The sequence below is a fragment of the Phyllobates terribilis genome, unplaced genomic scaffold (assembly GCF_046119375.1).
Source record: "Phyllobates terribilis strain yellow unplaced genomic scaffold, ASM4611937v1 Scaffold_4__5_contigs__length_816908805, whole genome shotgun sequence".
Lineage (NCBI taxonomy): Eukaryota > Metazoa > Chordata > Amphibia > Anura > Dendrobatidae > Phyllobates > Phyllobates terribilis.
In genome coordinates this window covers 477,656,185-477,669,895 of record NW_027362764.1, presented here as the reverse complement: position 1 = coordinate 477,669,895, position 13,711 = coordinate 477,656,185, and the positions used below count along the sequence as shown (strand labels likewise).

General features: G+C 40.6%; 1 protein-coding gene across 3 annotated transcripts in view; it reads left to right on the top strand.

Annotated features, from left to right (window-relative positions):
• The window catches only part of RPP40 (ribonuclease P/MRP subunit p40), a 69,093-nt gene extending 64,415 nt beyond the window's left edge, over positions 1 to 4,678 (top strand). Inside the window, exons 5-7 of one of the 3 annotated variants that reach the window (XM_073676658.1) lie at positions 58 to 250; positions 1,473 to 1,607; positions 4,347 to 4,678. In XM_073676658.1, the coding sequence (XP_073532759.1) occupies positions 58 to 250; positions 1,473 to 1,607; positions 4,347 to 4,545 (527 nt within the window). In that variant the 3' untranslated portion in view covers positions 4,546 to 4,678. The remainder of the gene's footprint in view (positions 1 to 57; positions 251 to 1,472; positions 1,608 to 4,346) is intronic. The other 2 variants (XM_073676660.1, XM_073676659.1) reach the window with 2 other exon arrangements.
• Positions 4,679 to 13,711: the final 9,033 nt, after the last annotated feature.

The window sequence follows — 13,711 nt, the reverse complement described above, 5'->3', positions numbered from 1 at the left end:
TTACAACCTGTGAGAGGGTGATGTGCTTATACTGTATTTTATTTTTTCGTTTCATAGAAGAACCATCTACAATGTCGTATTTTTCAAATTATGTTGTTAAGGAGTGTCTATATAAGATGAGTTCTAGTGTTTCCAGAGATCTGACATTTCCGGTGTTGAAGAGTGAAGATCTGCATGGTGAAAAAGGGAAGTCATGTTGTGCACATGAGTTTTTTGATTGGCTTGGTGCCATCAGCAATAATATTGATTGGTAGGTGAATTATTTGTAGTTTTCGATCTAGATTATCATGTTGGTTCAGAAAATGTATAGACTAATTGCATGTAAGCAAAATACAGCTTTATACTTCAATTTAGAACTCCAAATTGTATTTTATGTTTTTGATTTTTTTTTTTCCTCTTTAAATATTATTTTTGGGGGCTGCCACTTTCAGGACATGCAGATTCCCTCAGCAAAATAAATCCCTCTTCCCCTTTCCAAACTAACTATATATATATATATATATATATATATATATATATATATATATATATATATATATATATATATATATATATATATATATATATATATATATATATATATATATATATATATATATATATATATATATATATATATATATATATATATACCAAGAATTCAACTCTCCATTCGCATATGAATTAAAACGCTAAGTGCTCTGGGCACGACAGAGCACTTCCTGAGCCTCTGCCTCTTGTGGTTGTTTCCCTGCCTAGCACCAACCTCTTCCCCTTGATGGGCTCACTGTATGATTTCCTGCCCTGAAGTCACACAGTGAGATATCAACCATGCACGAGAGTGGTGGGGAAACAACCTTACGAGCCATAGGCTCCAGAAGTGCTCACGAGCCCGGAGAACTTAACACCTCCTTTTGTATATGAAATGTTGATTTCTTGGAAAAGCAGCAACCAATTGAAAATCTAAATTTGGCTTACAAAGAGCTGCATTCTCATATATGCAGTTTGGGCAGAGAGGTGATTTAATCTTACTGACAGTTATCCTTTGTTCAGGACTTGGTAACCCTAACCAACCAGAGGAGCTCCTGATGGTGTTTCTCTTACTGGAAGACTTGATTATATAACCATCCCATTGATTTCTATTGAGGTTCACTTCCAGTTTGGCAATGCCAGAAATGAACGTTTGCTGTTGGGTTAACATCACTGATGTCTGGGATTTTCAGCATTGGGACACCCTATGATCAACTTACAAGGGTAAACTTTTAAAATGAATATTGTAGTTACTTTTTTTCAATTATAACTTGCAGTTAGAAATATATTAAAGCCTTTAATGACAGTGGGTAAATTACACTTTTCGCAAAATCTCTCCCCCAAAACATTATAAAATATGGTACCAGACTATTGCTCTAAAAATAATGGTTTCTTTACCACAGTATCAGTATTTTTATAATGTTTCCAAATATATCCTTATTATTCTGATGTTTTTCTTTCAGTAACAATGAATCTTCTAGCTTCATATCCAGTTTTTGCTGTCCAGAGCCAAACACTTTAGTGGGACAAGCATATTTATGCACAATTACTGGATTTATAACACCAGTGAAAATTCAGCAGTTGGTGAATCAGCTTCGGTACGACACAAAAATATTTAGAGTTGCTTTTTTCTTACCATTTTTAAAGCTAGCCCTTAATATTAAATTGTCTTCCTACTTATTTTTCCATAAGGTTGGGGTGTGTGCGTGTGTAAAATAGATCTTATTGCTGTCAATAAGTGAAACACTAACATTGTAGTTTCATAAGTAAGTAAAATAAATGATATTTAACAGCAAGCTTTCGCGCTTGATTTGATCTCTTCATTTGCCTGCAGGGACAGTGTTCTATAAATGTGACCGCTGCAATCACTGACTTCAAGGGTAGACGGCATGAGACAGCTGATGTTAGTTATTGGCTGCAGCAGTCACATAAGGTATACAGGACGTTATCTCTGTAGTCAGGTAAACAAGATCAGCAGTGAGAACTCGGGACATAGTGCTGGAGTATTGGGGGTTGAATGTTGAAACCCAGTTTGATTCTTTAAAGGGGTGGTCCAAAGTAATTTTCATTCTAAATCCCTATTTAGTGCCATAATCTAAACTATTTGCTAATATACTTGAATTAAAAATTCCCTATCCTTCCCTGACTACATTATCTAACTGCTTTTCTATTTTTTTTCTTTCACTTCCTTTTTGATGACACTTTAAGTATCCCAGCATGCACTGTGATTCTCAAATGAAGCATCTTCAGGGGGCAGAGGCTGCTGTTGCTGCCCCAGTCACTGCCCTCTCCCTGAAACAAAGTGTCATCAGTGACGCTCGTTTCAGGAGCTGGGCTAATCCCTGTGCATTGTGCACAATAACAGAGCACTCTCTGTTGCCCGCTCAGATCAGCAGTAATGAGCCGGCAACTGAGTGTTGTCAAACTACCCAGTGAGACTAGTAATGTTATTTGCGAGGGCAGTGCTGGTCTCGTCATGCTGGGCATTCTGACAACACGCTCTGTTGCCTGCTCATTACTGCTGATCTGAGCCAGCAACAGAGCGCGCTGTCATTGTGCACATCGCACAATGCACATACTGAAAGGACTAACCCAGCCCCTGAAACAAGCGTCACTGATGACTCTTCATTTCAGGGATGGAACAGGGGCTGCAGCAGTGACCGCAGCCTCTGACCCCTGATTTATGCTTTATTTATGTATGGGTAATAGGAAAGACTATGATCCAGCTCCACAGACTCCAATAGTAAAAACAAATGTCTTTTATTTAGAATTTTTTAAAAATATCCAGATGGCGATAATGTAACTCCAGCTGGTAGAAGAACAATACTAGAAGGGAAACACAGGGGCTACCACTTATTCATGCCAAGTTTAAGAGCAGTCTTCGTTCGAAACGCGTCTGGTAGCGCACCCCTCCTTGGTGCCCCTGTGTTTCCCTTCTAGTATTGTTCTTCTACCAGCTGGAGTTACATTATCGCCATCTGAATATTTAAAAAAAAATCAAAATAAAAGACATTTGTCTTTACTATTGGAGTCTGTGGAGCTGGATCATTGTCTTTCCTATTACCTGTCTACTGAGCGCAAGCAGCAGCGCTGATCACGGATCCCGGAGACACCCAGCTGGTTCATGGAGGTGAGCTGTTTTTTTTTCTTTTCCCTTTATTTATGTATCTCAGCATGCAATGGGATTCTCAAACGAAGCGTCATCCAAAAGGAAGTGAAAAAAAAAATAGAAAAGCAGTTAGATAGTGTAGGTAGGGGAGGATAGGGAATTTTTAATTCAAGTATATCAGAAAATTAGATTAGATTATAGCATTAAATAGATAGGGATTTAGGATGAAAATTATTTTGGACTTTAGACCACCCCTTCAAAGACCCACCTATTTTGGACCTAAGGGGTCATGGATGTTGATTTTGTTTTTTGTTTTATTATATTCCAGTATCTGTAACATTTACTTTTCTGTGGACATATATTATCTGAATGCTTGTGTATTTGTTTTTTTACATCAGTTGTTTTGGGGACAATCAAAGAGGGTGGGGGTTGGAGATTGATAGCTTTTACTTTATAGAACCAGCAATAGATGGAAAACAAGCATGTGCAAAGGTGTACTTAAATGTTTGGCCACACCAAGGGTGCACCAAGTGCCTGTACATGGTTTGGACAGTTATTTTGTGCTGACAGACTCCTTTAGATTGTTACCATTCTTTATGAAAAGTCAACCTTGAGTAAAACAATAGTAGCATTTAATCGGTTATGAGAAAAACCAATCCCTTCTTTATTACCTTATATCCAACAGTCTAAATTGTTCACAGATCACTATCATTTATTGTGGATATCTCAGACAACCAGTGTCATGGTAGTGAAAAAATATGAAGTACCAGACCTGAGGTAAATTTGATATGTATATGGGTAATGTAACAGTGGCAACTGCATTACGTTATCAGACCTCAGTATACAGGGAAATTCTGGAAGATACTGATCTATTCTTGCAAGCATTCATTCTGACCATCACTGCCTCAAGAAATCCTGCAATGTTATTAAGACATCATGCGTTTCTATGGCAACTATCGTAATGGAGAAGCAACTGCGTCCACATTTAGACATCCAGTGCTCCATTTGACATCCCTATCCAGTTGATGGCAGAAAGCACACTGAACTATTCAGTCTTCAGTTACCAAATGTAAATGAAGGTTGACATAAACATAGGCATGGAATTGATCCTTCTCGTTTGGCACCTGGAAAGAGGCTAACGCATACATATTTCTGTCTATTAAAGATGGTGTTACATTTGTTGTAGGCCTTGCTTGTTCTCACCTCCTTTTTTCTATTTTTATTGCAGTGAATATTTCAGTGAACCCAAGCTGAGTCAGTGGGTATCCCTTGTGGTACATGGTTTCGCAGACAGTCCTGTATCCTGGAGAGAAAGCGAACACGGTTTCTTTAAAGGTGGTGAAAACTTGTACAGTTTTGTTATTTTTAATAATGAGGACTATTGGTTGCACATGGCTGTTGGAACACATGATAGCTGCCCTCCATAATAAATATAATAATTATTACAGTGTAGGAGATTTTCATTTTACAAAATATATTTCTATTTTTATATTTTCTGTGGATTATTTACTATGTGGCAAATATAAACATTTTTCCAAGCTGTCCTCACACAAATTGTGTTTAATTCCTAATAAAGAGAACACTTTTTATTCTAGTGTTTTTTGTGTTTTTTTACCTATGCTTTCTTTTCTGTGAGGATGTCCAAAGGTAGTTGTTAAAGTTTGGAGATCTGCAGAGCAAGGAATGGAAAACCATGCTAACTGTAAAACATACTGTGTGGGTATGTATATAATATACACATAACACTGCCCAAAGTAAAATTGATGTATAGTGTGATAGTGTCTTTAATTACAAAAGATTGGGACCCATCAATTTTTAGAAAAGTTTTCAATGGGTAGATGGTTTGGATTCATTTCTCTACACCCTGGACAATTCCGAGAGGCAAAAAAAGCCCCCTTGGTTCATTTTTGTCACTCATTGACATCCATACTCCTTCCTTGGTATTCATAATTCTTCTCTCCTCTGTTACTCCCCTTGATGTTGGATGCTTTCATTTGAACCAAAGTTTTGGCTTTTTGAAAGACAAATTTAGTGTTGTCTGAGAGATGATCACCAATAATTTTGTCCTGTTTTAAAATTGGCCAGTACTTGTGAACAGTTTTCTTAAAAATAACTGATTTGACTTGAAAACTGCGTGACAATTGTTACATGGCCTATTTGTCCTTGTAAGGAGAGAGGTGGAAATTGTTCTTTTGTTTTATGGATTAAATCTTTTCGTTCAAACAACCTAACTTTTTCCAATGTTTAAACTATATTATCCTATTTCTAGCCATGATTAATGAAATTATTTTTTTAGGAATGTTGCTTCTAATCTATAGTCCTCCTCAGTGGTGCAATTACGGCAGAGTTAAATTAATTGACCCTTTTTGGGAGGTTAAATAGCCAGGCTCGTAAGTGGGAACTGGTACTGAAAGTATAACTATTTGAGGTCACTGATTTCCAAAAGCTTTTCATAAGTAGTTGCACCACCAACCTGTGAAGGAACGCAAGCAACCCTGTCTGCTTTCATCAATTTCTAATTACAGATTACCGTTGCAAATTATGAATTGGTCAACGAGTGCATGGAAAAAATCTATCAAGTTATGGATTGTTCTAGGGATGTATGTCCGACCAGAATGAACACTCATTTCCAGCTGATAATACCATCAATCCACCGTCATCAATAGGGAATATTTTTTTTTTTCAGCACGGAGTATAATACAATAATCCCTGACTAGGTGCCTGTCAGACGCTATCCCAACTGCTATAGGTCACCCGTATACGAATCTCAGATAAGACAGGTAATATAGTACAATAGAAAATAGAGTTTAAACGGCTTTGAAGAGTTTTTTTTTTTTTTTTTTTTTTGGTATACTGCACCACCAAACCGTGAAGGAACACAAGCAACCCTGACGGCTTTCATCAATTTCTAATTACAGATCACCGTTAAAAATGAATTGGTCAACGAGTGCATGGAAGATATCAAGTAATGCACTGTGGAAGAGATGTATTCGATGACGATGAACAGCACTCATCACAAGCTGATGATACCTTGCATCGGTCCCTATTGTAAATGCAGCTAGCAGCGGTATCAATAGGGAATAGAATAGATGTTTAATTTTTTTTTGCACCAGTACGTAGTATAAAGCAATAATTCCTGGCTGGATTGGTGTAATATGCTATCCATACTGCTATAGCTCACCCATTATTAAGGAGTGGGTCTCCTATACTGTTATTGCGTATATGTTATAATACCCCCGGTGGCACTAAAAACCATCTCTGACAAAATGCTAGCGACCAGGACCTCCAAGGCATAGAAAGACAGTTCATGCCACGTGTTCAGCTTGGATACTCAATAATTATAAGGCACAGAGGAATCACAGAGGACGTTGGTATGGTTGGCACAGTACTCCTTGAGCATCTTCCAAAACTTTTCGCTCCTTGTCAGAGTAACCCACGCATCAGGGCCTGGGCATTGGGAGGGTCTGAGAAAACTGTCCCAGACCTTTGACAGCGTGCCCCTGCCTCTGTTGCATCTGCTTTGTTTGTCCCTCGCCTGTACTCCTTGGTTGTCCAAGACACTGTGACCTCTGCCGCCAGCGTTGTCAGATGGGATTTTTTTTTAAATAATCCTTCAACAAGGGACATCTGGTACTGCAACATACAAGATAGGAATGGGTCTCCTATACTACACTATTACTATATTCCATTGTATATATAGTATATACTGTTATTCCATATGCAGCAAGTTCAAGGGCTGCTCAAAATTAGGATACACTCCAATGCCACTTTGAATAGATGTAGTGAAGGGCCTCAGTATTTTTTTTTTACCTTCTTAAGGAGTGGGTTTCCTATACTGTTGTTGCGTATGCAGTGACTGCAAGGGCTGCCAAAAATTAGGACGCACTCCCATACCCCTTTGAAGAGACGTAGAGGAGGCCATCATTAAAAAAAATGTTCCCATTATATAGGAATGGGTCTCCTATACTGGTAATGCATTTACCGCTGGGGGTATACATGAACATACTGTATACTTGAACATATTGTATAACACCCATGTCTGGGTGTTAAGAAGTTCATGGGAATAGACTCCCCAAAAATAACCACTGGATTTGACTTTATGTTCCTCTGCTATCATCTGGTGGTGTCGAGAAATCTGGCCCAATCCAGCCCTTGTTTATTTTGATAAGAGTCAGCCTGTCAGCATTTTCAGTTGACAGGCAGATGTGCCTATCAGTTAAAATACCCCTGGTGGCACTAAAAACCCACACTGACAAAATGCTAGAGGTAGGGCAGGCTAGGACCTCCTAGGCATAGAGAGCCAGTTCATGCCACGTGTCCAGCTTGGATACCCAATAGTTCTAAGGCACGGAAGATGCTGGTACGGTCGGCAAGGTACTCCTTCAGCATCTTCTAAAACTTTTCCCTCCTTGTCAGAGTACCTCAATCATCAGGGCGCTGGGAGGGGTTGAGAAAACTGTCCCAGACATTTGACATTGTTCCCCTGCCTCTACTGCATCTGGTTTGTGTCTCCCTCACCTGTACTGCTTGGTTATCCAAGGAACTGTGATCTCTGCCGCCAGCGTTGTCAGACGTGAATTTTTTTCAACAAGGATCTTCTGGTACTGCAAAATTTTATTAGCCCTCTCTGCCACGGGAAGGAGAGATAGAAAGTTCTCCTTGTAGCGTGGGTCTAGAAGTGTGACCAACCAGCACTTGCTGTCACCCAAAATGCATACAACGCGAGGGTCATGGGAAAGGCAGTGGAACATAAAGTCAGGCGTGTGTGCCAGACTGCCAACAGCCAAGTCTTCCCTGTCCCCACCAAGAGGACAACTGTCCATGTTCTTCTTATCCTCCTCCTCGTTCTCACTTTCCTCAGGCCATTCACACTGAACAGACAGTATGACAGTTGTGTGGGTAGTACTGGCTATAGCACAGGAAACCAGCTCCTGTTCCTCATTATCACCCAATCTGCGTTGAGATGAGATGAGGCTGGGCTGTGTAGCATCACCCTGTATAGTTCCTTGCTCCATCTCATCGTGCTCTGCCTGCAATGCCTCCTTTTTAATTGTGAGTAGTGAACGTTTCAGTAGACAGAGAATCGGGATAGTGACGCTAATTATGGCATCATCACCACTCACCATCTTTGTGGAGTCCTCAAAGTTTTGGAGGATGGCACGTGGGGACATCGCACACAAGTCTGTGAGCTGGAAGCTGTAAACTTTGCTGAAGCATAGTGAGGGCGGCAGAAGCTATAGCTGATTTTCTGAAATGGACACACGCGGCGTATTTTCACAAGCAGCTCAGGCAGATCCGGGTAGGTTTTGAGAAACCGCTGAACCACTAGGTTGAGCACATGGGCTAGGCATGGTACGTGTTTGAGGTTGTCAAGCCTCAGAGCCGCCACCAGGTTCTGGTCATTGTCACACATGACCATGACTGGCTGTAGGTTCAGCGGTGACAGCCACAGATCTGCCTGCTCTGTTACAGCTTTCAACAACTCTTCAGTGGTGTGCGGTTTGTCACCTATGCATATTAGCTTCAGCACAGCCTGTTGCCGCTTGGCCGAGGCAGTTCTACAGTGCATCCAGCTTCCGACTGATGTGGTCATTTCGGAGATGGAGGCTGAAGAGGAGGTGAAGGAGCTGTAGAATGTGGGGGCCTAATTGTAGCAGCTTGCCAAGAAATCATGACTAATACTGCAGTAAGGTTTGACCACCTGAGATGATGGACAAGTTTCTCTGCTTCCACAATACAGCAATGCTATTCAAATCAACCAAATCTGGCTGTATGCTGGAAACAAGCCAATGGAGCAGTAAAAATGATGTATTATATTGCTTTTCACCAAAATTAGCAGGATTAAGAGCAAAAAGAATATTATCAGCCCTGATATCTAGGGCTATTGATAGGAGTTCCAGCAGCAGAAAGAACGTGCAGTAAACCGTATTCTGTTCTAGGCTAGGTTTCCACAAACTCTTCCTAACTAGTGCTATCAGCAGGATTAATATTTTCTTCTGAATGAGCTCTTACAATGACTATTAGAGTATAATTTAATAGTGGTGTGGAATTTCTGTTTGAAATAACCTACAATTCTCTCCCTCACTCAGCAGCTCCTCTCCCTACTCTGCCTGTTTGACCGGTAGACTGTGATGAGCATAGGGTCCCGTGTCTTATATAGACCCAAAGCGGCCAGCCAATCACTGTAATGCCACAACCAACGTGGCTACGGCATTACAGTGACTGTCACGCAATCGCTGCATAGAAATTGGCTGCATAAAATGCACCCAACATGTACTCGATCTCCCGCCTGAGCATTTTAAAATTACTCGCCGAGCATCTCGAGCACTTTGATGCTAGGGCGAGTGACTAACAGTGGCGAGCAAGCTCACTCATCACTATTTTTAACCCCTCTCAGTAGTATCCATAAATGATCAGAATACAGATTGCCAATTCTTACCCATTGTACAGATAAAATAATCCCAAGTGCACCTCTAAGAAGTCTGGGTCCAACAAGAGAAAAATTAGTAATATGATTCTTACCTAGAACCATTATCTCCAAAAGTTGCTTCCTTCACTTACTGAAATCAATTGTAAATGAGAAAGTCTATATTCCGGTTTCAAGGGACAAGCAAATAGACAAAGAATATTCTGCAAATTTCTGTATCGCGTATCCCTCATTATTGTAACTGTATAAATCTTGTTCTGCAAAGTTAAAAGATCACTACACATAATCAAATTACATGGTCCTGTGAACAAGAAAAAAAAAATTGAAAAGGGTTATTAAGATGAAATAACATACTGCTGAAACTCTACTGCAATATCCAGGATCAGAGCTAGCTCATCCCTTAGTTTTCACGGGCAATAGCAACCACTTCATCTAAGGGGTTGAACAAAGAAAGGGGACCACCCTATGTCACCCCACAATGCTATTGAGAGGTGCCGATGTGTCACTATTTAAAAGTTAATTTTTGCTGTCTGAAAATTTTGCAAAAAGATAACTTTATTGCATCTCAGATTTAGAAAGTAAAAAATATTAAACAAGTTATTTTGTTTTCTACCTGGAAGAAACAAATTGTTCTTCATCTAATGTCATTGTAAACTAGTTTATTAATTCTGTGATGACTACGCAATAAAATTAAAATTCCAGCACATGGTACATGAGAACTAGACAACTGGTATATATGGACTAGTGATTGAGTAGACAATAGATAATCTCCATTGGTAAGCTCCTGTATCTAAGAGATATTGAAAAGGCAGCTATAGCACAGTGGTGTCTGGTAATGAAGTGATGATAGAGGCCTCTAGATGAATCTGTGTTGCATACCAAACATAGGGATGCTAATTTTGTACCACTTTTCTTTTCCAAAATGCTCCAGGTCTCTCATATTAGAAGGGTGCTGTCACTGAGAAAAGTAAAATCCATGATAAAAGCCTAACACAGTAAAAAGTTATATATTTTTCCTGTGAGAGAAGAGCTTACACTCGGCCGGCCGGCTGTCTTCAAATTTCACTCTCTGCAGTTGATCCCTTTTTTTTTTTAAATTAGGTAACCATAGATACTCCAATGGCTAAACAGATGTAAGGCCTTGCTTCAGGAATGTGACTTAGATTTTTGACCGAGATAAGCGTTTTAGAAAACGTAAAGAGCTGAGATGTCTTTGTCTGTTTGCTAGAAAATTAAGAAGGGCGGTTAGCATGAACTGCGTCGCTCTAATAGATAGGAAAATCATATTTTCGGAAACGTAATGAAGTGGAGAGTGCAAAGAATGGTTTAAAGTCGCTGACCGATGACCAGAATCGTGTCAATTGAATACTGACCGATAGACGAGGCTACACCTGGCATATTTGGTCTCTATGTAAAGATAAAATCATGATGCAAAATATGACATCGATATCAAGCATATGTTACTCTACGAAGCAAAGATATAGTCCATTTAGGAAATCTCAAAATTTTCTGAAACTGAAAAGTCCAACCCTGTAGGAGTTGTAAGGGAAGGGGTGTAGGTGTATATACCTGTTGAGACACGGGGGTCTCCCAGGGTCACATCACTGCTCAGACAATGCAGGGTGAGAGTAAAACTGTGTGGCAATAATTTATTGAAACCCTAGCAAACAATAACATATAGAACAGTCTCAGCAAATACCCAAGATGGTGCAAATTACAGTCTCACCCTTCCGCTGACCCGCCAGGAATAGAGCAGTGAAGTATGTGGCCAGGTGACATGATTTTCCCAACCTGGATTTCTTCAAAATGTCTCTGAGAGTCCAGTGATGGTCAATGGAGCAGATCTTTATTCCTCCAGCCAGGGTCATGGTTCCTTAGACTGGCATCCTGTAGAAACCTAGTCTGTGTCCCTCTTGATGGTGCCATGTGTCCTGGTTGCTGTTCTGAAGAGTCCCTCTTGGCTGTGATTTTGTAAAGTCTACTGATACAGAGGCATATGCCCCTTAAATAGTTCACAATTGTCCTTTCAAGCCATCATTTACAGGTCAAGGATCATGATATTAACTCACAGTGCTCGGAGTATCCACAGCTTATTCTTCAATGTTGACTTGCAAACACCCAAACAAGGCAAGTCAACAAGAAATGCTCTGTTGTCACAGTACCATACGCTCACTGTTAATCATCGGCCAATCGTGTAATTGTCCGAACAGTAGAGGGCAACAGAGAGCTGTTTGCTCAAGAGACCACTGCGGGTGGTTCTGCGTGACCTTCCCAGGTTGCGATAATCTTGAGAAATGTGCCTTCTTCCAACAGCAATTTTAAGATCTCTCCACAGGTGTTCAATGGGATTTAGATCCAGAGTAATTGCTGGCCACTTCAAGAAGCACCCTGAAATGGATGGACATAAAGCACTGGAGAGTTTTGAAGTATGTTTGGGGTCATTGTCCTGCTGGAAGACCCAATACCTAGGACGCAATCCCAGCTTTCTGCCACTGGGTACTACATTGTGACCCAAAATCCTTTGGTAATCTTCAGATTTCATGATGCCTTGTGTACAGTGAAGGCACCCAGTGCCAGAGGCAGTAAAACAACCCCAAAACATATTTGAACCTCCACCATATTTGACTGTAGGTACTGTGTTCTTTTCTTTGTAGGTCTCATTCCATTTTTGGTAAACAGTAGAATGATGTGCTTTACCAAAAAGCTCCACCCTGGTCTCATCTGTCCACAAGATGCTTTCCCAGAATGATTTTGGCCTACTCACATACTTTTTGGCAAACTGCAGTCTAGATTTTTTATGTCTCTGTGTCAGCCGTGGGGTCCTCTTTGGATAAGCAGCTCCAATCAAGTTCCACCATCCGGCCTATCCTGCATTGCAACCGTTCATCAATTTTTCTCTGCTGTCCACGTCCAGGGAGATTAGCTACAATGCCATGGGTTGTAAACGTCTTGATTTATGTTGCGCACCATGGACAAAGGAACAGCAAGATCTCTGGAGAAGGAATTGTAACCTTGAGATTGTTGATATTTTTGAACAAGTTTGGTTCTCAAGTCAGTTTGGTTCTCAGACAGTTCTCCTATTTCTGTTGTCTGTGCTTAGCACAGACACACAATGCAAAGATTTGGTCAACTTCTCCCCTTTTTATCTGGTTTCAGGTGTGATTTTCCTGTTGTCCACACCTGTTACTTGCCAGAGGTGAGTTTGAATGAGCTTCACATTCTTGAAACAAAGTTGTTTTCCCACAATTTTGGAAAGGTGCCAGCAATTTTGTTCAGCCCTTTTTGGGGTTTAGTGTGAAATTATGTCCAATTTGCCTTTTATCTGTTTTTTTTGTTTTGTTTCAATACGCACAAAGGAAATACACGTGTATAACAAAAGTTGTCTAATTGCAATCATTTTCTGGGAGAAATACTTTGTTTTCTGGAACAATTTTAAGGGTGTCAATACTTTTGGACATGACTGTGTATCAGCCACTACGAGGACTTGAGGTCCAAAACTGTCTTAAATGGAAAGTCTTAAAAGGAACCTGTTACCAGAAATAACACCATTAACCTGCAGATATGCGGTTAATCTGCAGGGTAATAACGGTGTTATGCTGCCTGGCGCCTGTGCGCAACCCAATGCAGCGGGGAGAAAATGAACTTTATTCTCCAGAGTTTGCCAGCATTCAGTTTCAGTCATGGGGGCAGGGGCACCACTGGTTCAGTCACCGTTCTGAGAATACAGAGCAGCGGCTGTAACCGTGTCCCCGGCCCTGACTGACACTCCCTCTGCATTGGCGCTCAGCTATCAGTAAAGGGCCAGGGGTGCGGTTACAGCCGCCGCTCTGTATTCTCAAAGCGGTGACTGAACCAGCGCCAGCCCCGCCTCCATGACTGAAACCGAATGCTGGTGGGGAGAATATAGTTAATTTTCTCCCCACTGCATTTTGCTGCGTGCAGGCTCCGGGCTGCATAATAACGCTGATAACTGGCAGATTAAGTGCATATCTGCAGGTTAACCGTGTTATTTCTGGTGACAGGTTCCCTTTAACCCCCGAACTATCAAGCAGTTTTGACTGTGTTCTGGTGAAGAAAACTGCTGGAAACATTACAAAATGTTTGTTCAACTCAGAAATGCACAAAAATGTGTGACTTTTAGAGTCTTCCTTCATCATAATTTATGA